The 27,918-nt window shown below is 32.1% G+C and overlaps 1 protein-coding gene across 1 annotated transcript in view; it reads left to right on the forward strand.

Moving 5' to 3' along the window:
- The window catches only part of TMPRSS3 (transmembrane serine protease 3), a 58,082-nt gene extending 30,554 nt beyond the window's left edge, over window positions 1-27,528 (forward strand). The window contains exons 7-13 of the mRNA XM_012544362.3: window positions 7,120-7,163; window positions 8,453-8,618; window positions 9,772-9,941; window positions 10,734-10,829; window positions 17,591-17,733; window positions 20,047-20,199; window positions 27,073-27,528. Of these exons, the coding sequence (XP_012399816.3) occupies window positions 7,120-7,163; window positions 8,453-8,618; window positions 9,772-9,941; window positions 10,734-10,829; window positions 17,591-17,733; window positions 20,047-20,199; window positions 27,073-27,090 (790 nt within the window). The 3' untranslated portion in view covers window positions 27,091-27,528. The remainder of the gene's footprint in view (window positions 1-7,119; window positions 7,164-8,452; window positions 8,619-9,771; window positions 9,942-10,733; window positions 10,830-17,590; window positions 17,734-20,046; window positions 20,200-27,072) is intronic.
- The last annotated feature ends 390 nt before the right edge of the window (window positions 27,529-27,918 follow it).

The following is a 27,918-nucleotide window of genomic DNA, read 5'->3' on the forward strand; positions in this document are numbered from 1 at the left end:
GGTCACAAGACAAAGGATAGCTAGATGGTGCAGTGAATAGAATATTGGCTCTGGCGTCAAGAGTCAGGTTCAAATCTAGCCTTGACGCTTGCTACATCCTAGCTATATGATCTTAGGCCAATCACTTAATCTTGATTACCTTGCTAAATAAAAAAAAGAAAGAAGGACAAACATTCTTTATCTTCCTAAAGATATTCAAACCTTCACTGCATTTATTCAAATCTAATTTTCTATTTTCCACTAATCAGTCTTTTATTCCTCACAACCCAGTTTACCCAATATTCTACTATAAAGCTATCCAACCCTTCTGTTATGCTCATTGGAATGCTCCATAGATAACAAATGTTCCTTTTCTTTATTCTTTTCATGTTATTGCATTCACGAAGATTTGGTTCCCTCATAAAGACACAGAGTCCTTGGGCACCTTTTCCAGAGTTGGTTGCATTTTCTCTCATATTCTCAATTCACTAGTTGTGATGGGGAAGACTAAACACTTTTCATTGTCACCTTAAAGCTTTCTGTCTATCACCACTCCCACCACTGAGATTTGTTCATTCCACATTTATAATCAATCAAGATTCTAGTAGTTAATATCTATAGCCTTCAAGACATTTTTCCTTCTTCTTCAATGTATTCAATGACTGGCTTACTCTTTCCCTAAACTTTTACTCTCATACTAACAGGTTTTTAACATTTATATTTCAAACAGTTTAAATTTCTAGTTTCTTAGTTTACCATTTCTTATGACATATTTCTCCCTTCACTTCAGTTTATCAGAGAAGGTCATATCTTTGATCTTGCCATCGTACATAAATGTTCCTTTAGCATAGGCATGAACTCTGAAATTCACTTATGTGATCATAATCTGTTGTCACTCCACTTTCCCTCTGCCTTGAAATCCCAAACCCTATTCTTCATTCTCACTATGACTTCTAATGCCTCCATCTCTCAGTTCTTGCCCAATCTATTGCCCCATGTAATGACTACACCTATCTGGAGTACTTGAAACATTTTTAATGCTTGGTGAATACTTGGTGAAATATTTTTGAAAAATATACTAGTAAAAAATATTCATTAAAAATTTTTGACTTCCAAATTTTCCCCTCCTTTTCTCCCCTCCTTCACTCACTGAGAAGCCAAATAATATAATACTCATCTTACAAATGTAGTAATCAAAATATACTTTCATTTTAACAAGAAAGCAAGAAAGATAAAGGAAATAAAAAATGTTTCAATTTATAATTATATGTCATCATTTCTCTCTCTGGATGTGGATAACATTTTTCACCATGAATCCTTTGAAATTGTTTTGCATAACTGCATGGTGATAATCATCATATATTATAATATTATATAATATATCATTATAATATTGCTGTTACTATTTTCAGTCATCTCTGGGTTCTGCTCAATTCACTTGGCAATAATTAATATAATTATTTCCAGGTTTTTCTGAATTCATAATTCCCCTCATTTCTTTATAGCATAATAGAATTCCATAATAATCACATACAATATTTTGTTCAGCCATTTCCCTACTGATGGACATTCTTTCAGTTTTCTTTTTTTTTTTGGCACCAAAAAAAGAGTTACTATAATTTTTTTTTGTAAATATGTATGACTTTCCTTTTTCTCTATTCTCTATTCTCTGTAGAGGACCTCAGATATTGGGGAACTCGGAGAAAAGTATACTTGAAGCAAAGATACTTACAGCAGGGTGTTAACTCAGTGTGATTGATGAGATAATGGTTCTCTAGTTCACATATACTTAATATTTAGTATGGTGATGTAATGGTTCTCTAATTCACACATACTTGGTATACTGTAATGATGTAATCATACTGAGGTATTTTAGGGCTGAGAGGACTGGAAATGAGATATTCCATCTTTGACCATCCTTCTGGTGGCTCTCCTGCCTACTTCATTCCTCCACTAAGACCAAGGCTGGGCCTGAGATCCTCCAGAGAGTTAGCCCGGACATTACAATTCTCTAGTTGTGATATTGATAGATTGGTAGATCAAAAAATATTCCGTTTTATATCCCTATATCCCTTTGGGCATAGTTCCAAATTGTTCTTCAGAATGGTTGAATTAATCCACAATTTCATCAACAATACATCAATGTATCTATTTTTCATATACCCATTAGCACTTGTCCTTTTCCTTTTCTGTTATATTAGCCAAGAAGTTAGATGTAATGCAACACCTCAGAGGGGGTTATTTTGTATTTCTCCAATTATTAGTCTTTTAGGGATTAATAACTATGGTTATTGATATTTTAGAGTTCTTCCTCTGAAAAATGCCTATTCATAGCCTTTGACTATTTGCCAATTGTAGAAACACTCAATTTATTTATTTATTTATTTTTTAAAATAAATTTGGCTTAATTTTCTATATCTTTGAGAAATCAGACTTCTATTTGAACAGATTGCTGCAATTTCTTTTACCCTCCATCCCAGTCTCTTATAGTCCTTCTATTGTGGCTGCATTGGTTTTGTTTGTACAAAAACTCTGTAATTTCATGTAATCAAAACTATCTACTTTTCACTGTCTTTTGTTTGGTCATAAACTCTTCTCTTATCCATAGCTTTAAAACCTAGATTAATTTTTCCATGCTTTTCTATTTTGTTTATATCAACCTTTATGTCTAAGGCATTACTTTAACTTCATCTTTATTGGTGGTACCTTTACCTTTTTTGTTTTTTTTAATATTAATAATTTGGTTTTCTTTTAAGAATCAAATAAACCAATGAATTATTTATATTACTATTTTTATAATTCCAGCTCTTAATATTATCTATTAATTTATTATTTTAAAAAAATTTCACTTTCAGTTTTATTAATCTCTCATTTGATTTTCAGGATTTTTATTTTTGTGCTTAGTTGGGTATTTTTGATTTATTCCTCTTCTAGTTTTTTTTTTTTTTAGTTGCATGCCTAATTTATTAACACATTCTTTTTTTAAATTGATGTAATCATTTAGAGATATAAAATTTCCTCTAAGGGCTGCTTTGGTGCATCTTATAAAAATTTTGTACATTACCTAATTGTTGTGATTAACTTTAATTATTTATTATTTCTAATATTTGTTCCTTGACACCTTCTTTTTTTAGGATTAGATTGTTAATTTCTCAATTAATTTTTATTCTATGTTTATAAAACTTTACTGAATGTAATTTTTATACATTATAGTCTGAAAAGGGTGCTTTTAATATTTTGCTTTTCTACACTTGTTCATGAAATTTTTTTGCCCTACCTAATATGTGACAAATTTTTGTGAAAATGCCATGTACAGTTGAGAAGGTAAATTCCTTTCTACGTCTATTCAATTTTTACCTAGAAGCCTACTCTTTTTTCACTTTAAAAAAACCCATTTATCTTCATAACTTTAAAAAATTTATTTTATAGTTACATTCATGAATTTCTGAGAAGAATAAATTGCTTTTACAAGTATAATTTTACTCTCTCTCCTCTTGTAATTCATTAACTTTTCCTTTAGAAATGTGAATGTTATGCCATTTGGTGTATGGATGTTCTTATTTATGATGTTTTTAAAACAAAATTAATTTACTTGATTCTTTCTTTTAATCAGGTCAATTCCCCTTCCCCCCTTTTTTGATCTGAGATCATGATTGCTATCCCTGTCTTTTTTGCTTTTGCTGAAAACCCAAATTATTAACTGTGTATATTTTTCCACTTCAAGTGTGTTGCTTGTAAACAACATATTGCTGAATTATGGTTTCAAATCCATTCTTCACTCTGCTCCCATTTTATTCATGGGTTCATCTGATTCACACTCACAGTTATTATTATTAATTGTGCATTTCCTTACATTCTCTTTTCTTTTGTTTATTCTTTTCTCTCCCTGTTTTCCCCGTCCCTCCTCAAAAATCTGTTTTGCTTCTGACTTTTGCTTCCCATAGATCTGCTCTCCTTATCAGACCTTCTTTTTCTTAGCCCCTTCCCCTCATGCTTTTCTGATTTGCAAGATAATTGCTTACTCAACAGAGTATATATAATGTGTATGTATGTGAGTGTGTGTGTATATCTGCATTTCTTCTTTGAACCAGTTTAGATGAAAATGAAATTCAAGAATTGCCTGCCTCTCTTTTTTTTCTTTCCACTGTATAATCTTTTCCTGGTATGCCTCTTGCATGAGTTATAATTTTCTTCATTCTTCCTTTCCTATATCCCTTTCCCATTTTATTTATTTGGACAATTCTTTCTCATCCTTTCATGCTTTTGGAGGGGGGGACTCATTCCAACATACCTAACTCAAACTCATACTCTCTATGTAGACTTCTTCTACCTGCCCTAATGATAATAAATATTCTTATCTCTCTCTCTCTCTCTGTACATCTATATCATCTTCTAATGTAGGATTACAAACAATTTTAACCATATTAAGGTCTTCTTTATTCTCATTCATGTTACCTTTTGATACTTCTCCTAAACCTTGTATTTGAATGTCAGATTTTCCATTCAACTATAGTTTTTTTTAATCAGAAATTCTTGAAAGTTCTCTGTAGAATCAAATATCTATTTTCCTGTGAAAATTATATTTAATTTTTCTAGGTAAAGTTATTTTTAGTTGTTATTCTAGCTCCTTTGTCTTCTGGAATATCATATTCCAAGATCTTTGTTTCTTTATAATGGTAGCTACTAAATTTTGTGCAACCTCAGTCCATAGTATGTAAATAAATTCCTCCCTTCCTCTTGCCATGTTTGAAGTATTTCCCCCATGGTCTGGGAATTGGGTTGCAATATTTCTGGGAGATTTCACTTTGAGTTCTGAAAATGATCAGTGAATTCTTTCAATTTCTATTTTGCCCCTAGGTTCTAAGATTTCTGAGAAATTTTTCTTTATAATTTCTTGAAATTTCTTTCTTTTTTTTAAATCATTGTTTTCAAGTTGTTCAATAATTCTCACATTACCTTTCCTTAATTTATTTTTCAGTACATGGTTTTTCAATTTGATATTACATGTTTTTTATTTAAAAATTTATTTTGTTTTTGTTATTTTTAAAATCTTAAAGAGTCATTAGCTTCCACTCAATAAATTCTGATTTTTAAGGAATTGAATTTTTGTGGATCTCTCTCCATTTGGACAATTTTACTTTTTAAGAAATCATTTTCATCACTGTCTTTTGTGCCTCTTTTTTCTTACCAAGATAGTAAATTTCTTTTCATGATTTTCTAGCATTGCTTTCATTTTTATCAGCAATTTTCCTCTACCACTCATTTAATTAAAAAAAAAATGTTTTTTGTTGTTGGTGGTGGTTTTGTGCCCAATCTACATTTTTCTTTCAGGGTTTACATGTAGATATTCTCAGATTGCTGTTTTCATCTAAGTTTATGTCTTGAACTTCTTTTTCATCAACTATTTATGATCATGTATCATTGTACCAAGTTTTAGGCTTTTTCACCTTGATATTTTCATAGTTCTTAGAGTCTATAAGTTTTCAGTGTTTTCAAGGTTATATGATCTGGAAAAGTGTGGTCATTGCTTTCCTGGTCTGCATTCTGATCCTTACTCAGCAAGGGCCCTTGTTCCTTTATGACCACAAGCACTAGCAATTCTTTCTCTGCCCTGGAATGGATATAGGATTTAGGGCCCTTGCTTTCTCTCTTCATTATAGAATTGTTACCAGGATCCCTCCTCCCTTATGATCACAAATCCTCCTTTCATCCTGGAACTGTGATTATATGTGATGATAATAGGCAAAAGAATTGCCAAACAATATCGTATCTTACATCTAGTGCATACACAAGGGCCTGCTTTAGTAATTTTCTGAACAGTTTTATAATTCCCTTACTGTTTCTGGGTGGCAAGAACTTTGGAATTGTTGTTGCTGTTGCTGCTGCTGCTTTCACCATTGTTACAATTTCCAATGCTGCTGGTCACTATGTTGCACTCTAGGCCAATCATCTCCTTCCAGTTACCTAAATTGTCTCAGACTGGAAAAAAATAATCTCACTCTTTTGTTGGCCATGGCACTTGGGAATTCAATTTGATTCATTTTTTAAAATTTGTTTAGAGGGATCATTAGGAGAGTTTGGCTAGAATGATTCTTTTACTCCATTATCTTGACTCTGCTTCTAGAAACAGGTCAATTTTACATCGTCTTCTCAATTTCTTGTTCTTTTATCTGCTCAGTGATCTTGCCCTGTTCATAATCAGTCTTGGATTACTCTCACAATCTGCTGCTGTCTTTGCTCCTACTTAAGTGCTGCTGAATGAAAATAGAGAAAATTAATAAACTGTGTTGAATGTATTCACTACACATTTATATTTCATTATATCTACTGGGACTTCATTTAAGGCAATTCTTTTATAACTCCTTAATTAATGATCCCCTTCCCTTCACACTCTAGTCCAATGATATTAGCCTCCTTGTTCTTCCTTGAACTTAATACTGCATCTCCTGACTATGCATTTTTATTTGCTATCCTCCATTCTTATAATATTTCTATCATTTTTTTCTAGTCTTCTCTGTAATCCTTTACATCCTAGTTAAAATTCAACCTTCTTCAGGAAGCATTTTCTTATACCCTTTAATACTAGTACCTTTCTTCTAAGATCATCTCTAAGTTTATAATAATAATACACATACACACATATATACATACACAATACATATATACACATATGCAAAGCATATGTCTTCCTCACAGATACTTATGTGTGACACAAACTATATGCTTGTTGACTCAATTGAACTTGATTATCTGCCACAATGAACAATTAAAAAATATAATGAGCATGAGTAGTCCACCAAAACAAATTCCTATGACAAAAATATGTGTTTTATTCTCAGTGTTATATATATCCCCTCATTGCCTGGAGATATATGGTTTGGTTTGGCTTCCATCTTTTGGACTCATTGTTTATTTGAATATAGCACTTGGACACTAGTGTTGTCCTTATTGTAATTTTTATTATTTAAATCTCATAAGTATCTCTTTTAAAATATGCTGAAGTCATTATTGTTATTCTACCTTGGGGGAAATTTAGTTAATCATTATCCTAGAATCAAATAAGACTTAATAATATCACCAACCAAGAAATATATTTCATGTGATTTTGAAAATTAGGCTAAATATTATTTTTTATTTTAGGGAGAAATGCTCTTCTGGACGTGTAATTATCTTAAAGTGTGTGAGTAAGTATTTTGCAATATCAAAGAATTGAAAATGGAAAAGGAATAACTCTAGGAGAACTAACACATAGTTCTGTCTATTTGCCAATCTCATGTTATTTAATATGCCATTATGTTTCTAATCTTATATGTATATATGTAAAGTTTATTTCAGTGTAAGAGAACTATTTTATTCCAATATCTTATAGGAAATCTTATAGGATTTCATTCCAAGCTTTCTGTTCCTTTAGGGTGGTGATTGATAAATTTTGTGTGATTCTTGCTGTTGCTCCTTATTTACTTGGAATGAAAAAAAGAATAGGGAGTCAGAATGGAGTCCCTTCATGAAATAGGAAGGCTATATTACCATGATATTTATTTTAAGTAACAGTTTTGGGACAGGAGATTGTTGTTCCTTCTTTACAAGTAACCAGGCAATTGTTTCTTTGTTTTCTGGAGTTAGTGCTACTCTTGTCAAATCAGGTCAAGTAATATCAAGAGCAATTTTTAATTATCTGTTATTGTCAAAGATTGTGTTAAGTATCGGGAACGTGAAAAAGGCAAAAAGTTCCATATCTGACAACAGATCAAATTTCTATAGAAATTTAAGAATTCCAAAATGTTTCCCTCAGTATAACCCTTTGATATGGGAAGTGTGATTACCATAGAAGGGAAAGAATATTGAAATATAGTAGGAGAGTGTCTGGCATATGTCTTTATGAGGTGGGGGCAGATGTTGGACTCTGGGAAAGGAGACCGACATAGAGAGATTAAACAAATAGGATGTGTAGGAGAAAGATGAAGAGGGAAAAAGATGATAGCCTGAAGAGTTGATAGAGTTAAGGAAAGGAGAGACCTGACTATGGCTATAGGTAGTGAGGAAATAACTAAGTAATGGGAAATAAGAGAATATGTAGTTGTGTAGATGCATATGACAAAATTTTATGGTTCTAGAACAGGACACAGAAATTAGTAGAAGAACAGTGAGAAGGCAAAGAGACCAAGGATTCTAGAGTGTGTACAAGGGAGTGTTTTGTTGAACTGTCTATAGATTGAGACTATGAAAAGAGAGTGATGAGCCAGAATTGATATGAGTCTAGGGGAAAATAGGGTTGAGGAAGAATGAGAAGAGGAGAAAAAAAGGAGATTATAATTGAAGAAATGATTTAATTCAACTGACTAGATGGTTTTATGTAACATAACTGCCTCTCTGGCAGCAATCTATCTGAGACATGAAGTAGAAAGAGGCAGTGAAAAATGAATTTGAGATGGGTCGTTGAGTGTATATATATTTTTTCTTTTCACTCCTTCAGCTTGTGGTGTGAGGATAGGCTATAGCCCACGTATAGTTGGGGGAAACATGTCATCCCTTATGCAATGGCCCTGGCAAGTTAGTCTCCAGTTCCAAGGATATCATCTTTGTGGTGGATCTCTCATCACTCCTGTGTGGATTGTCACTGCTGCACACTGTGTTTATGAGTGAGTACTGACTTCCTTGATTATCTTATTGCTCCTTAAATGGTGCCTTCCCATCCCCTTTGTAATTGATTTTTTTTTTTTTTTTTTTTTTTTTTTTTTTGTGCTGAGGCAATTGGAGTTAAGTCACAAAGCTAGAAAGTGTTAAGTGTCTGAGACCAGATTTGAACTCAGGTCCTCCTGACTTCGGGGCTGGTGCTCTATCCACTGAGCCACCTAGCTGCCCCTCCTTCATAATTTCTTAAAACACAATAGCATCCCACCATATTCAAATATAAAAACTTATTTAGTCATTCTACAATTGATGAGCACACTCTTTGTTTTCATTTTTGACACTACAAAAAAAGAGCTGCTATAAATATTTTTGCATTACCAACTCCTTCTCATCCCTTGTTTGTACAGATTTCTACTTATTTACTGTGATTGTTAGATAATGTTCTCTAATTTATATTCCTTCATCCCTTGTTATATATTCCTTCCCCCCTCTCTTTCCATTCTTCTCTTAGATCAGTAGGCCTTATAATGTAAACATTTTATTTTTATTTAATCCCATAAAATTGTTCATTAAAGTTTTCCCCTTTATATTTCTTTTTATTCCTTTGTTTGAATCTCAAACTTTCTACACAGCTCTGGTGCTTTTTTTTTTTTTAATCAGGAAGGTTATCTATTCATTTATTTTATTTTATTTTGCTGAGGCAATTGGGATTAAGTGACTTGCCCAGGGTCACACAGCTAGGAAGTATTAAGTGTCTGAATCCAGAGTTGAACTAAGGTCCTTCTGACTTCAGGGCTGGTGCTCTATCCATTGTGCCACTTAGCTGCCCCTATCTATTCATTTAAAGTCCACATTTCCCTAGTAACATTTTGCTTAGTTTTGCTGAGTGTCTTATTCTTGCTTGGAAGATTTGCCTTCTGGAAAATTTCATTCCAAGCTTTCTGTTCCTTTATGGTGGTGACTGATAAATTTTGTGTGATTCTTGGTGTTGCTCCTTATTTACTTGGAATAAAAAAACAATCAAACAAGTAACATAATATTTGATATGAATTTTAACATTTATTAAAGCCTTCTTCAAGATTAATTTTCATAATATTTGTGGGTGGATATTTTGTTTCATTTTTTTTTTCTGTACCTTTACCATCTTTAATTTCATTTCAGCCTTTATATGCCCAGTTCGTGGACCATACAAGTAGGCTTGGTGACCTTAATAGATACACCAGCTCCTTCTTATTCAGTGGACAAAATCATATACCACAGCAAGTATAAGCCAAAGAGACTGGGAAATGATATTGCTCTAATGAAACTAGCCATACCTCTCACTTTTGATGGTAATTTAAAGTGTGGCTTCCTTATTTCCTTGCTTTTAAAATTAAAATAATAAAAATTTCCACAAGTTTTTTTTCCTCCTGAAACTATTCTGAAAAGATAATCTTTATTTTCCTTCTGAGTTGGATTTCACAATTTTCTGAATTCACCAAAATACATGGTATTATATTTCACTGAGTTCTATGAGAGATTAAAGAGATTAATAAATCCTTGAAAATGGTCCAGAAGACATTATGTCATATTGGATTGTACTTAACAAAGGCTTGCAAATAAAAAGGAACATTTTAGACATGCATGAAATCCTTTGGATTCAGATTAAAATAGAAAATTACTCTCCCTCCCCTACAAGTAGTATAATAAAATATCTTTTCATACTTTGTTATATATCCCTAGCAAAGGGGTCTATAAATGTGACCTGCTTTTATATATATCTCTGTGTGTATATACACATAATATATATATATATATAATATGTATGTATACATAGCAGATTGTAAATTAAATTAGTATAAAAAGAGGAAAGGAGGTAACAAAATATATGAAAATAGAAATCAATATTATATTAAGAATATTAATGTAATGACTGACATATTACTTGTGGTCATCTTTGTCCTATTCTAGGCTGTTGTTGTAACTCTGGGATGAATTGATAGCTCTTAACATTACCAAGAAGTTATATTTTCCATATGATTTCATTTAATCCAAACTGATAAATGCTAAAATGAGAAGAAATTTTTACTTTATCTTTCCTTTTTAGTTAGGTTTAAAGAAAACATTATTTCTTTTGTAAACAGATATGATTCAACCAATCTGTCTGCCTAATTCTGAAGAGGACTTTCCTGATGGGAAAATGTGCTGGACATCAGGGTGGGGGGCCACAGAAGAGGGAGGTAAGTATTGTAGAATTTAATATTATGAAACCTGACAGACTAATATATGAATCTTATGAAAATCCAGAGATTTTTATAGGATCATGAGGAATTGGAAAGATTTTTTCTTTAAGTAATTTTGGATGTTCTTATGTTACATCCAAAAGGAATAAATGGGGAAAGTAGGCTCATTATCACCAATATAATCATTATCTTGTTTTTAACATTCTTTTAAAAAAAATTCTTTTTAACATATTAATTGTTTGTAAAAATCTGACATTTCTCTCCTGTCTACTAAGGGATAGAATTTTACTTTTTACTTTTTAGTATTTGGGTCATTCTCACTCATATATGAATTCCCAAAAGTTACTTAAGGTTCAAAAAAAATCTACTGATCCGTATCTACCCATAACCATAGCTCACAATCCCATACCAATGTGTTTACTTTTATGAATCAGTCAGTAGGCATAATTAGTTCAAAGGAAAATTGTTTCATGAAATAGCATAGTATGAAATACCTGCAGTAAGATGGTCCCACCATTAACCTGGTGTACACATGTATATCCCACCCCAAATTTGTACACCATCTTTGGTAAGAGTTGATGAGAGAAGAGATCATGTTGGGGCACACATAAGAACTAGATGATAAGTAAAATACTCTACATTATTTTCCTTGCATATATTAAACTGAACACACACATATGGCAGACATGCTAAACCATGTTTAGATTAACTGAGACATTTCAAATCCATCATTGATTTAGGAGGGTATCTATCCCAACCATGAAGACTCCCCTCACTAAAATAGGTGGATGAGAATAATTTGTTCCAATGGCCATAAAGGGCTCGAGCAGGTGCTGTGGAGTAGTTTTAGAACTTGGTTAGACATCAAAGATGAGGCTATCACCTCTCATTTTATCTTTTTTAACCTGTGGACTTCAATGACTCTGGAATAGAATGAGATCAACCACTTTTTTTCTGTTTTTATATTTATTTAATATTTTTCCACAGTTACATTTAAAACATTTTTTACATTTGTTTTTAAAATTTTTGAGTTTCAGATTCTCTCTCTTATTTCCACCCCAGCCCCCATTAATAAAACACATGTGGAATTTTGGAAAACATTTCCATAAAACTCATGTTGCGGCAGAAAATATATATATATATATATATATATATATATATATATATATATATATATATATATCTCCTCTAAAAAAAACTCATCAAGTAATAAAGAGAGATACAAAGAGAGACACACAAACACACACAGAGACAAAGAGACAGAGAGATAGAGAAAGAGACAGAGGAGAGCAGAAAGAGAGGGGGTGAAAGAGAGACACAGAGAGAGGGGGGAAGGAGAGACACAGAGAAGAGAGAGAGAGAGAGAGAGACTGAGAATGCTTCAATCTGTATTTAGGCACCATCACTGTGAATAAGATTTTTCATCTTAAGTCCTTCAGAATAGTCATGGATCATTGTAGTGCTAAGAACAGCAAAGTCATTAACAGCTGATCATTCCAGAAATGCTAATCACAATTGCATACACAATTTATCCAACCATTCTATAATTGATGGGCATCCCCTCAATTTCCATCTGTCTGCTCTGAGAGCTCTTATACACATTTTAGTACATGTAAGACTAACCACTTCTTGCAATTTCACTTAACTTAAAACTGATTTGTGTGTCAGTATAAAGACATCACCTGTACCATTTAAAATTTTTTACTTTCCTCAAAGTCCTCTTGTGCAACGGACAAGTAAGAAAGCAGCAAATGCAGATACACTGGAAGTTTTAATCATCATAATCCTGCACAAAGGAAGCCTAGCCCATAAAAAGACATCTTGCTGAACTGAAGCATCAATGGGATTAGGTAGACCTCTGAGTATCTATGCAACTTTTTTATTTTTTTTTTTTATTTTTTTTTTTTTAAGATTACTCTGTTCATCTCCTGGTGTGAGGAAGGAGCTAGGAAAGGTACCTTTAAAAATTCTCTGTTTACCCATTTCTGGCCTGCTTGCTGTGGCAGGCAGGGATCTTACTTTAAGATAAAAAAAACATAAAAAATATAAAACGTGCAGAAGATGATTTTATTCACCATCAGTACATAGAACATGAACACACTTATGACAACCAGAAATGCAGTAAACTTCAAAGATGAACATCTCTTGTGAAAGAATTTGCAGGTATCATATCCAAATAGCAGTTCTGAGTGAAACAAGGCTGGCAAATGAAGGCCAGATTTCCAGAGTCAGAATTGGATACAAGTTTTTCTGGAGTGACTGCAGTGATAGGGTACTACCATGAAGTTGGTGTAGATTTTGCAACCAAAGTTAATCTAGTCAATAAGCTTGTGTGTCAACCCAAAGAAGTAAATCATAATGTGAATATCATTTACCAAAAAGTACCTTGCCAACATCATCAGAGCATACCTTCCCACCATGGTGAACTCTGATGAAATGAAAAAAATTTTTATGAAGATTTGGAAATCCTCATCATCAATGTACCCAAAGAGAACAATCTTATAATTATGGGTATCTTCAAAGTGAACTCAGATTATCAGATAAATTAGGGAGTCCTTGAGAGGAAGGGAGTTGGAAAGAGCCACATCCATGGTCACTAACAATTGAAGACTTTGCATCTCATGACCTTCTCATCACCAACATCATCCCCTAATTACCTAAATGTAAGAAAACTTCATAGATGCCACCTTCAGAGCAAACACTGACATTTAATAATATCTTATTGTAAGGGTGTGTGAGTGACAAAGGCAATGTATGGCACAGGGTGCTGGACTGATCATAGACATCCTCTTCAACCTAAATATTCAAATTCAACAAAAGCAATGGCCTCAAGATATGACTGCCAGAAAACTTACTTCTCTGGGAATGAACAGTTCATTGCTTGGAGGGAAAGTTGAGCCAACACAAAGTAGGCAACAGTAGCTGTTCCACTTTTCTGCTAAAAGAAGTAGATAGTTTTCAGAGATTTGATGTACAACATTTCATTTGTTCATCTGGAGCAAGTCTTGCACAAATAGAAAGACTGATTTTCTGAAAATGATGGGGAAATTAAAAAGTTGCTACCAAAAAGAAAAAGAATTCAAGAGGGTTTAATTCATTCATCTCTAAGAAGGAATCATTTAACTATATCATCAGGAAAGTTCAAGTAAAACTTAGAGACGCGGGATTCATGATTCTATAAGAAGGCAGTGAAATTTGGTTTTATCTTGACAGTAACTCTCCAAAAGCACTTTTATCATGCCCTGAAAGTTATATATGGCCCAAAAATCTATGGTTCATCTCAACTACTCAGTTCTGATGGATCCACATTGATTTTTGATAAAAACTTGATTTTGCAGAGATGGGCTGATTAATGTTCTTAAGAGATTACCATAAACTAGCACTGAAGTCATTGATTATATAGCTCTAGTTGAAGTCAGTCCAACTCTAATTAATTTCCAACTGATGAAAGGTTTTGAATGTCATTAGGCCCCTTTTATGTGGTAAAACATCTAATGCTGAAAATATTCCAAATGAGTTTCACAAGGCAGGAGTTCTACTGCAAAGGAAAGTGTGGGAGAGAAGTATTAGGACTGACTATGAAACTGAAGGTCTACAGAACTGCTGTGCTGTTTTCATTTACGTATGCTTGTGAAACCTGGACAGCATATCAGCAGCACTCTAGGAAACTGAACCACTTCCATCTGAATTGTCTTAAGAAGCTTCTGAAGATAACCTGGCAAGAGAGAGGCTACTAGACACTGAGCTCCTTTCTCAAGTTGAAATGTCAGGCATTAAGATCTTACTGCAGAGATCACAGCTCCAATGGATAGGCCCCATCCTTTGAATGTCAAATGTTTATTTGCCTAAAAGGTTGTTTTATGGGGAACTACACAAAGCAAATGCTCACATAGAGTTCAAAAGAAGTGGCACAATGACACTCTCAAGTTCTCTCTGAAGAACTTTGGAATTGATTGGGAGACATGGGAGACACTAACACAAGATTGCCTAGTATAAGATGACCACATCAAAGATGGTGCTGGGCTTTATGACTGAAACATAAATGTGGTAGTTCAAAAGAAATATGACATGCATCTTCACTCCATGTCATGAGTCCATTTTTTCATATGAACTATGAAGCTGTGGTAGAGCCTTCAAAGCTCATATTGGTCTGATCAGTCATTGTCAGACACCCTGTACTTTTATCCCAATATGGGGATGTCATTTTTGTCCTCTTCGAGCACACCAATCAATCAGTTCTTTCAGAGTGGGGTAATTCTGATGGCTCTACAAGTTATCATCATAGTCCTATCTATACCAATTTTTGGTCCTAAATTAAGCTATTCATAGTTTATATTAAAATCTTTCTCAGCCTCCTTTTTTATTTCTTTTTTTCTTTTAATCTTTATTTCTATGCTGATTGTTTTGAGCCTTAAAATTCCTAATGCCATTATTTATTTATTTATTTATTTTACTGAGACAATTGGGGTTAAGGGACTTGCCCAGGGTCACACAGCTAGGAAGTTTTAAGTGTCTGTTGCTAGATTTGAACTCAGGTCCTCCTGACTTCAGGGCTGGTGCTCTGTCAACTCTGCCACCTAGCTGCCCCTTAATGTTATTCTTTTAACAAGCCTCCTTTGTGTCTCTCCATTTCATTTTTAGACATATTTGTTGATTAATGGGTTCCATTTTGATGCAAGCTGGTCATATCTAATTTTTTTTTCAAGGAGATAGGCTAGGCTGAAGGGTGATGAAATTCCCATAGAAATATCCAAAATAACTCATTCCATTAGCTGCAGCCACTAGGAACCAGATAAACTGTACCAACCTGGATATATATTATTATTTTATTTACTTATAGCTCGTGAATTTGTAAAGTATGTCTTCATAGCTTGCATACTTTATAAGAATAAAAAAAGTGTCCCTGAGATGAAGAGAATGAGAACAATGGGCTGCTTATGGTCAATATTTTGTCTTAGAAAGGATAAGGTAGATCCAAGTTGGACTTCACATATTCTTTACACATATCAGGATCAGGACAGAAGACTGGAATCCAATATGTATATGTCATAGAAGTACACATTAAACCCCCCACCCCACCCCGTATTCATTGTTTTTAATATTTTTAAAATTTGTGATTGATTTAGCAATTTTATTCTCAAGCAGATATTATTTTTCTTCCTCTGAAAAATTTTAGGTTCTAGGATCCTATTTATAACAATTTTTGGATTTGATTCTCCTTGTTCAAGAGGAAGAAATCATGTTTCTCCTACATAAGAAAAGACTCTTTCTTTTCCTTCCTCTTAGTTTTCTGGGTCAGCTAGGGTTATGTTCCCAAATCCCTTAAAATGACCATGCTGTTGCCTTACAGTACATAGAAAAATACAATGCAATACAGTCCATCAGTCAATCAACAAGTTGCCATCAAGTGCTTTTTATGAACTTAGTATTATGAAAGCCCTTTCTCTGTTTTAAAAAATCTCCTATGGGATATTATATGAAAATATAGCATTAACTACTTTTAACCCAAATCTATTTCCCCCCATCCCAGACCTTAATCACTGAAAGTATCAGGTTCTTGGAGATGTCAATACATATTATCTGTAATCCTTCAATATATTTTTGTAGAAGAGGTGAATATTCTTTCCTCCCCAGTTTAATCTATTAAGAGTGTCATGGAATAAGTTTATGAGTCATTCTTTCCAAGAAACTGGACAATCAAGTTTTGTTGGTTTTTTAAAAAGACCTTAAGAAGCCAGATTGTTGGCAAGCTAATAACACTCCTTAAAACATGGGATTAATTTTCTTCCCTTGTCAGTGTAAAATTTCCATCTTTTAAAACTATGTGCCTTGTTGGTGATAATTTTAGATGAAATGGAGGTACAGATTCAGAAGTCCATTCAAAAAGAACTATTTAAACTATTCCCTCTTTGTGTTCATGATTATTATTGTCACTATTTTTTTAGGGTACAAGTAGATGGCATTTTTTGAAAATTTTTATTAAAGCTTTTTATTTTCAAAACATAGATAATTTTTCAACATAAATTCTTGCAAAACCTTCTGTTCCAATTCCCCCACCCCTTTTCTTCCTCCTCCTCCTTGCCTCCTAGTAAGTAGTCCAATATAGGGTAAACATGGTAGAAATATATGTTAAATACAATACATGCATACATATTTATACAATTATTTTGCTGCACAAGAAAATCAAATCAAACAAGAAAAAAATGAGAAAGAAAATGAAATGCAAGCAAACAAAAAGAGAAAGAATGAAAATATTGTGTTGTGAACCACACTCAGTTCCCACAGTGCTCTCTCTGGATGTAGATGGCTCTCTTCATCGTAAGATCATTGGAACTGGTCTGAATCATCTCTTTGTTGAAGAGAGCCATGTCCAGTAGATGGCATTTCTTAACTTAGGGAAACATGTTATGATTAAATATGAATTTGCAAAAAATATAAATTAAGGATTCATTTTTCAAATTATAGAATTATCCTTTTAACCAAAACTTGATATATGTATCATTCTTATGAAGTTTTTCTATCACATAAAGCCAAATATGCTTACTTTGATTATATGGAAATTGATAAATTCATAAGATCTTTTGTTTGTCCAATGCTATTTTATATAAAATATTTTGTTTTCCTACTCAGACTTTTCCCTTTGGTTGTTTATATCATATTCATTCCTCCCTTTTGAACAAAACAATCAGTTTTAACTAAATTTACCTTATGAGGAAATTTGCTTCTACTGACACATACCAATACTTATTTTGAAATAGGAGATGCTTCACCAGTCTTGAACCATGCGGCAGTTCCTTTAATTTCAAACAAAGTTTGCAATCATAAGGATGTGTATGGTGGAATCATTGCCCCTTCAATGCTCTGTGCAGGCTATTTAAAGGGTGGTGTGGACAGCTGTCAGGTAAGAAATTTTCACCAAAATTTATTCATAAGTACTAAAAATATCAACACAATAAAATGAAGCTTGGCTGGTAAAAATACATTTGTACTATAGATTACATGGAATTTTTATGTTATTTACATTACCAACATCTAATCATTTTATGGATCATTGAAAGGTCCAGAATGGCAAATAATTTGCTTCAAAGGATTTTATTTGATCTTTTTGGTGTATATTTCAATTAGAAATATTAATTGCAGAAATTTAAATCAGATTTTTCAGTGTTTGAAGAATTTAAAAAATGAGTCAGTATCTACCTTCCATTTAACTTCTACATTTGGTAAGTGAAGATCATTGTATCTCAAGGTCCATATTAGATAAATGAAAAGGAAAAACTTTATATTTAAGATTTAGATGTCCAAACACAATTTATTCTGTTATTCCTTACAGATGGCTAGAGAAAGTATTGTTGTTCTCCAAATCCATGTCACTACCTTTATTTATGTATGGGCTCTAAGTTAAGAATAGTTTTTACATTTTTAAATAAAATAAAATTTAAATAAAATTTTTGTATTTTAAAATGCTATTCTTAACTCAAGGGTTGTATGGAAAAATTGACAAAAATAGAGAATGCGGCAGTTTGCTGACCCTTGATCTAGAAAATCAAGCAAAAAAATGAATCAAGCCTGATTTTTAGCATTTGTTCTTTTAAAGAAGAGATACTCTGAAAATTTAATAATTAATTGTTCAGAACCACAGTAAAATGACTACAGCATTCCCCTGTGACAGCTATCAAAATAGCTCCCCAGGTTTCTCTTTTTTGTAAAAGAAAAGTTTCATGTCTACTATGGAGTAAAATTCCTTATTTTTGAGGAGATTCCAGGTTTGGTGAGGAGGTACTTTCTTTTTATTGCCTTTTCTTATAGTTCTCTGTTTTGGTATCTTTGAGCTCAGTAACTAGTTGAGGGTAGATAAAAACATGGAATTGGAATGTTTTAGCCTATTCAAAGTAGGCTAAAAAGGGACATGTAGAAGGTTTATCTGTGATCCTGCTATGGTGTTGTTTGTGGATAGGTGGACATATAGATTAAACTATAATTTGGATAATTAGGAAATCTGGTTTTCAGCTGATATCAGTATGATAAAAGGAAACAATAAAAAATTATGACATTCAGAATAGTAGATACATAACATAATTATTAAATTTCCCAAGGAATTGTATCTTATTTCTTTTTCTTTTGACCAGAGCCAGGAAATCTGTATTATTCTCTCAAAATAAGGATGAAAAACCTCTAATAGAAGGACTTCATAATTTTTTCCAGTGGGATTCTACATATCATGCCAACTCAGATTCTATAAAGTTGGGAGGAAAAAAGTTCCCCTGCAAAGATCTTAACATGTGGAAAAGGCCCATTATTTCATATTTCTAAATATAAATGTGTTTATGTATACATATATAACAATTTACATAATTATTTCTGGGTTCAGAGACCTTGAGACAATGCCCTCTCCACTTTTTGTTTCTTTGGCTGAGGCAATTGGGGTTAAGTGACTTGCCCAGGGTCACACAACTAGGAAGTATTAAGTGTCTGAGACCAGATTTGAACTCAGCTCTTCCTGTCTTCAGGGCTGGTGCTCTATCCACTGCACTACTTTGCTTCCCCTGCTCTCCATTTTTGAAATGAAACCTCTTTCAGTTCTTAACCTACTTGGGCTAGATACTGTGCTGGGAAAAACTTGGCTTCTAGAGAAGATTATGCTTTTTCCTAGCACACATCCCTGCCATCGAGGCCTGGAGTGAATCATATAAATCTTATGTTGTGGTTAATTTCTAAGGTTTCTCCAAAAGACAGATAAAACAATGTACAACTTAATTCATGTGAGATAACTATTTATTTCTTCCATACAAAAGAAATTCTTGACATAAAAGGCACACAAACACATTTTGACAAGCACTTAAATAAGCAGTAGCAGTAAACTATCATACTTTCTTGAGTAAGACTTGAAACATAAAAGTGTGAAACACTTTTTATGATTGATAAGCAGCCATTTTATTTTAATTTGGCTTTGCACTGTCCAAGTCCCTCAAAGTCCAGAATACCTTGGGCTATAGTTTGGATTCTCCTATAACATATGTAAAGCACACTTCAACAGTGGTGCCCACTGCAGAATCATGGGGAGGGTCTCCAGCAATCCTTCCCTAAATTCCTGAGATTGCTTCTAAGGCTTGCTATTTGCTCACTTATGCTCAGTCAACAATGTGACCCAGTATATAAGATTAATTTTACTGTCCCATATTGATTGGTAGTTGTTTCATTTTGTTTTCACTTTAAGGGTGATAGTGGAGGACCTTTAGTTTGTGAAGAAATGAAGATCTGGAAGTTGGTGGGAGCTACAAGCTTTGGAATTGGTTGTGCTGATGTAAATAAACCAGGAGTCTACACTCGTATTACATCTTTCCTGGACTGGATACATGAACAGATGGAGGTTGGTATCCAACTCTATGATTAGTTTCCTCTATTTATGTTGAAATCTTAGCTGAATTCCAAGCTCCCTATAACTCTCTGCTTTAAACTAAAGTGACTCCATCAGTTCCTATAAAAAATAATTAAGGATTATTACTTCATCTGACAGATGTCTCATAAGATGAGCCATTGTTATGGATAAGTTTAGAATCTCCAAAGGTATGGATAACTAGAATAAGGTAGAGAAACAATTTGGATAGTAACACACACATGCATATTATCCACTCAAATAGTTGTTGATTTTCTTTGATACATATTTATCTGTTTATAAGATAATAGGATCAAAGATTTAGATCTGGACGGGACCTAAGGGACAATAGAGTACAACCTCACTTATCTTTATAGATAAAAAAATTAAGATCTAGTAAGGTAAAGTAATTTCCACCATATCACACAGATAATAGGTGTGATAGAGAAGCTATATTCTCTAATACCAAGTTCACTGTTCTTTTACTATTCCATGTTGCCTCTTTTTGACTGGGGATTTCATCCCTTAAAGTTGTGATTTGCCCAGGGTCACACAGTTAGGAAGTGTTAAGTATCTGAGACCAAATTTGAACTCGGGTCCTGCTGACTTTAGGGCTGGTGTTCTATCCACTGTGCCACCTAGCTGCCCCTTAAGGGAAATATTAAATGAAAAATTAAGACATCCAGAGTTATTTCCTTTTTCTCCCTCTATAACTTTTTTTTTTTTTTTTAATGAATGACTACATGACTAAGTTACCTTCATGTATCTAATGAATCCGAGATCTATATAATGCATACATTATAGTATTAGAATATGTTCCATTTGAAAACTTTTGTGTAGAAATGGTCAAATAATCCATGAATTAAAATTGAGTTTCATTTTGCTACTCTTTTGAATGATATAAAATTCATCAAAATTAATCAACTCCTTAAAACATTAATACGGGAAAAAGACAAGTATGAAATACTTTGAGACCTACTTTACTTCATTTGGTTAGTTAATTGTAGTTTAGGTGGGAACTTGCTGCACAGATATGCTTTGTATTTACAAATCAAGGACAAATAACTAATATCATGGCACTATTCATAATCATTATAGATTAGCCTGTAGATAATATATCAATATTGTTAGGTGTGTCTCATAAAGTTGCTATTTAACTAGACAGAAGTATGATGCATGCAAAAAGCTTTAGATTTAGGTCAGAGAATGTGGGTTTGAATCTCAGCTCTGTCCTGTATGATCTTGGTCAAATAATTTAAATTTTTTTTGAATTTCAGGTTTTTCATTTGTAAAATGATAGAGTTGGGTTTCTTTTAAGATCTCTTTCATCTTTAAATCTATAAACCCATGATAGTTAAAAAAAACTTGAATAAACTAGTCTTATCTAAAATACTACTACAATCCACTTAGAATGAAGAAATATCTCAGTTTGTATGGAAAGCAGGGAGTTCTTCTCCATTGATGGTAAAAATTAAACACACACACACATACTTACACAGAACCTCTTCATCCTATGCTGTGCCATTGTTCATTCAATCACTTTCTCTCACTCAGATATTTTCAGTTTCTTTTTTTTTTTTTTTCTGGTTCCTTTCCCCAGCATATAAACACTATCAGTTTGATGTAGCTTTAAACAACAGTAACAACTAACATGACCCTTTCTTGAATTCTGCTGCTTTCTCTTTTTCCCCTTTCCTGGTTAAGCTTCTAGAAAGGACATTCTTCACTTACTATGTCTGCATCATCATCATTTATATTTCAGCCCATGAAATAAGGCTTTCCCTTTATATTCCCTCCATTTAATGAAACAGTTTTCTTTAAGATCACAATTGAGCACTTTATCACTAAATCCAATAGTCTTTATTTATTGTAAGGCAACCTCATTTTTTATACTTTGGGCTTTCATAACAATTTTCCTCCTTTTTGATGACTTCTAACATTCTTTCCCCCCAAGAGTGGTTGTCCCTTTGCTTATGGCCCCCTGTTCTTGTTTCTCTACGCTCTCCCTCTTACAAGATCTCTCTACTCCCAATACCTTCAATAATACATGCAATTCTCAAATATGTATGTGTATAGAATCCATATTTCTGACTCTGTGTGGGATATCTTAGAATTTCAGAATTTCAGAATTAAAAGGGACCTAAAAAGTCAAATAGTCCATTACATACCTTAAATAGATTTTTTCTCTCCATATATCTGAAAAGTGATCATCTAATCTTTCCTTCTAAATTTCCAATGAAGAGCTATCTTCCCAAGATAGCTTAATAATTCTAGATTTGAATGATTATAATCAAAAAGAAGTTTATACATTTGACTTAAATTTTTCTTTTAAAAATCGAATTATTTATTTTAGCATTTAGAAAAGTTTCTGAATTCCAAATTCTTTTCCACACTTTCATCTATCACTTACTATTCTCTTACTTGAGAAAGCCAGCAATATGATGTCACTAATACGTGACAGCATACAAAACACATTTCAAAATTAGCTATATTGCAAAAAATCAATTTACATTTAGAGTTCTCTCTAAAGGTGGTTAACATTTTTGCATAATGAGTTTTATGGAATTATCTTGATTACTGCATTGCTAAGTTAGAACTTTCACAGTTGATCATCATAATGATATTGTTGTTAGTGTGTATAATGATCTCCTGGTTCTGCTCACTTTTCTTTGCAGTAGTTCATTTGTCTGAAACCAGTTCTCTTGTCCTTTTTTTTTTTTTAATAGAACAATAGTACTACATCAAAGTCACATGCCACAACTTGTCCAGTCATTCCCTTATTGATGAACATTCCTTTAATTTCCAATTCTTTGCATCACAAAAAGAACTGCTATGAATATTTTTGTAATATGGTTCTTTTCCTTTTTCTTTAATATTTTAGTCTATAGATTTACTACTTATATTGTTGGTCACAAGGTTTGTGAAGTTTTATTGTAATATAGTTTTGGTATTACTGCATCTCCTTCTTTTCAACATTTTTTTCTTTCTCTTGAAATTCTTGATTTGTTTTTGTTTTTTTCCCCCTAAGTAGTACAACTGGTTTAACACTGACTTAATTAATTTACATGATGCAGTGGATAAGGTATTTGACCTGGAATCAGGAAGGCTCATCTTCCTGAGTCCAAATCTGGCCTCAAACATTTACTAGTTATGTGACCTAGGCAAGGAAAAAACAAGTACTACAGTTTTATTATGTTGATTCAACCTCCCTGTGAACATTTATTATTCCTTCAATTATTTAAATGTTTTTCTTTGTATAAAGTATATTTTGTTGTTATATAGTTCTTGTGAATATTTTGACTAGTAGGATCTCAAATATATTATACATTCTGTAGTTTTAAAAGGAAGCTTTCTATCTCTTTCTGAAGAAATGTTGATGGTTTGTGGGGGGTTATTTTATATCCTATTACATTGCTAAACTTATTTCAACTAATTATTTCATTCAATTTTTTATTGACTCTATGGTTCTTCAAGTCAACTATCCTGTCATCTGTAAAAAGTGATAATTTTATTTCCTCTTTGACTACTTATTTCATCCATTCTTTTTAAAAAATCTAATCATTATAACTAGCATTTCTAGAACTATATCAAATAGTCATATTGATAATGAATATCCTTGCTTAATCCTTGAACATACTAGAAAAGCCTTTAGTTTATTCACATTACCAAAAAATGTTGACTTTTGGTTTTAGCTAGATAGCATATATTATAGTTACACATGATATTACTTTCTGCTTTCTAGTGTTTTTTTTTTAATAAAGTAAAATAAAGTATTTCATCATGTCAAAAGATTTTCCTGTATTTCTTAAATTATATTCTCTTTCTTGCTATATGTTATCAATTACAGTTATAGTTTTCCTAATAATGAAAAAAATTCTGCATTCCTGATAGAAATCTAACCTGGTCATTATGTATAAGATTTGTGATATGGTATAATAGTTCTCTTAAAATATTTTATTTAAAAATTTTACAACAATACTCATTAATATATTGGTTTATAAGTTTCTTTGTTTTTTAAAACAATGCTCCCTGGTTAAGATACAAGGACCATATCTATAGCAACAACAACGACAAAAGGGAATTAAGTACCTTTTTAAATATTTTAAAAAATAAAATTGGAATTATTTTCCAAAATGGTTTTGGAATTTACTTGTAAATACATTTTGTTCTAGAATTTTATTTTGTTTTCCCTTGGGAGCTGGTTGATAGCATGTTCAATTTCTTTTTCATCCTTTCCCTCCAACACTGTTATGTAAATCTTCTTTCTTTTGTTTTGTCAATTTGGGAGCTTTGAACTTTTCTAAATATTCATCCATTTTATTGAGAGAATGTTTTATTGACATATAATTGGATAAATTTGTTTTAAATATTCTTTATTTTTAAATGGTTATGAATTCATTCTTTTCATTTTTATTATATTTATTTTCATAAATTTGGTTTTCCTCTTTCTCCTTCAAAAGATAATAGTTTACTTATTGTTTAAAAACGTTTTTCATTTTTGTTTTAATTCAATAGGTTATTTAGTTTCAATTTCATTAATCTTTTTGATTTTTCAGGATTTCTATTTTGGTATTTAATTATGAGGTTTCAATCTCTTGGTTTCTTATTTTATTTTATTTTTTTTTTTAGCAATATGCCCAATACACATTCTTTCTCTTTTTTATTGAAGAAAATGTTATACATTCCCCTCTACAGATTACTTTAGCTACATTTCAAAAAATTCTGGCATAGTGTTTCATTGTTGTCATTAACTCTAATGAGATCATCTATTGATTATATAGTTTGTTCTTTGACCTTTCTACTCTTTAGAAATAAGTTATTTGGTCTGCAATTAATTTTTAACAATTTCTTCAGTGTGTTATTATTGTGTTACAAGTTGTAACATATGCGGTCCATATTTCTGCCTTTCTTCATATGTTTGTGAGAATTTTATAGTAGCTTTAGAATTTATATGCCACTTTAATACTTGCAACATACTTTGCAAATATATAATTTTTATTCTTACAACAAATCTCAGAGGTAGATAAAATTATTATCTTCATAATGCCAATGAGGAGAGTAATGTAAACAGATTTTAAGTAACTTGACTAAGATTACACAGACTGTGCCTGAGTTCAGGTTTGAACTCAATTCTTCCTGATTCCTGCTGTATGAATTAACTACCTAATGAGGGGTAAATTTTTGTAAAATTCCCATGGATAGTTGAGCAATGTGTACACTGGTTTTTTTTTTTTTTTTTTTTTTTGCCATTAACTAATCTCTAGAAGTATGATATATCTAACTTTTCTTAGCTTCTTTCTTGCTTATTTATTTTCTCTGGTTCAATTTATCGAAATCTTGTAGGATTATATTAAGTTACCCTATTATCGTAATTTTATGATATATTTCTTCATCTTATCCTTACAATAAAATATTTAGATGCTGTATCATTTGCCACATGTGTGTTTGGTATTAAATTCATTATCTAGATCATCTCTCAGCAAAAAATTAATTTTCCTGTCAGTCTATTTTAATTGAGCTTGGAAAAGCTTTTTTCTTATCTAAGATCATGATTTCTTCCAGCACCTTTTAAAAATCCAGCTGAATCTTTATAGATTTTGTTCCAGTCCCTCTTAATTCTCTATGAAGATGTTTAAAGTGAGTTTCTTATTAACAAGGTATTGTTAAATTCTGCTTTCTAATCTATTCTGTTATGCTCTTTTTATGGCTGAGTTCATTCTATTTATCTTCTTAGAATGATTAAATTGATGCTTCCTTCCAGCCTATTCTTTTATACTTAAAAATATATATATTTGCTGCTGCCTTCTCTTTATAAAGAACAGAATGATAAAAGAGAAACTATATACTTAGCACTAGTTCTCTAGATCTGATGCAGTCTGCTTCTACTCCATTGCTATGCTTCTCTTGCCTTTGCACAGAACCCAAACAATTAGACATAAACTATTAAGTACTTAGTATGTTCTAGGCATTTTACTTAGCACTGGGTATACAAAAAAGGCAAAAGATAGTCTTTACACTCAAGCAAATTACAATCTATGGGGGGGAGGGAGCCAACAAGCAAATAAATATTTACAAATAAGATATAAATAAGATTAAAGATTAAGTCTCTGTAATTGTCTTTAAATGAACTCTCCCTCTATTTTTCCAATTCAGTTGTAGCTTTTCTGGATATTCTCCTCATTTTCATATTTTAATGGAAGTTTTTTCTTTCTCTTTGAATTTCTCAGAGAGAACTTTGCTTGGGTTATTCATTTTATGCTCCTGTTATACTGTAATTATTGCTTTTAGTTATGCGAGTATCCCACCAGATATCCAATAGAGTATACATTTCTTGAGAATATACTCATTGTCATATCTAGCAGTCTAATCTTCGAGCCTACCACATATGATAGGCTCTAACCACATGTACATTGTGTTTAATAAATGTTTGTGGAATGGAGGACTAAATTAATTATCAGTACATTTCCAAGTTAGTTGAATATTGAATTAATTAATATAGCTTTTTGAAAGCTTTATAGAAAGAACTTCTGTAGACAGTAAAAAATATAGAAAGATTTAATGAAAGTTATGTTATTGCTTTCTAGACACATGGGACTAATATATACTTTAAGATATTCATAGATCTGTTGCCTTTGATGCTACTGCAAATAAGCTGCTAACTATAATAAGTTATATCTAGAGTACTAGAAATGTTTTACAAAAGAATTAACAACATAGTTCTATAACCTACACCTCTGAAATTATTTTTTCAATAGTGTCCAACAGTTTCAATATCACTAGTGGAAAAGCTCACTTGAATAGAAAGCTAAAACTGCTAGAATAGAAAGTTAAACATTTAAAAAGATTAACCAATGTTTCTATTTTTAGAGGGAACTAAAAACTTGAAGACTTCATGGATGAGCAACAGGATTATTTTTCTCATCTTGAATTTCCACTCTACAAAAGCTGTATTGTCCTACTGTGGACTGATATGTAAAACTTAGCTTCTTGTTAAGATCAGAGCTTTCATTATTTTCCTTGATTATTGTGTTCATTTATAAAGAACATTTTGAGTAATGACTATAGTGCTTGGCACAGAAGAAGCACTAACTACATTTTTCTATCCATTACAAATAATATGAACCACACAAAATACAATGGTTTCTTGAAAAAATGGAAGAAATTACACAAAGTAATCTTGTAATCATTTGAATGAAATACTGTTTGGAATTAAAGAGATGTGTTATTATTAATTAAATACCTTTGCACCAGAAACCAGAAAACTTAAAACTTTCTTCTTTCAAAATCTATTTACATGTGAAAATTATGTTCATTAATAAATCATTTTCATGTATTAAAAAGTAATTGTTGCTGTTTTGTTTTGAAATTTTTTATAGTTTTCTCTGAAGGGAAAACTAGTTTAATCTTGATTGAATTAAATGACAATCAAAAGTCTGCTGGTATTGAGAAACCAAAAGCTAAATTCCTTGTATATGATGCAAGTATTGAAACTTAAGGTTAAAAGGAAAGCAAAATTATTTTTTTAACTTAGTGCTCATTAATTACTTAAATCTAAGAAAACCTCTGCTGGGCCTGGAGATTGGGTCAGTCCTCCACTCTTCCTTCACTAAAAGGTTTTCTGCTTTAATATGTATATATTATATTATACATTAATATATACATAATCTACACACAAAATAAGTAGTCAACACAAAACACTCACAAGGATACATT

This window comes from Sarcophilus harrisii, chromosome 3 (assembly GCF_902635505.1).
Source record: "Sarcophilus harrisii chromosome 3, mSarHar1.11, whole genome shotgun sequence".
NCBI classification, from domain to species: Eukaryota; Metazoa; Chordata; class Mammalia; order Dasyuromorphia; family Dasyuridae; genus Sarcophilus; species Sarcophilus harrisii.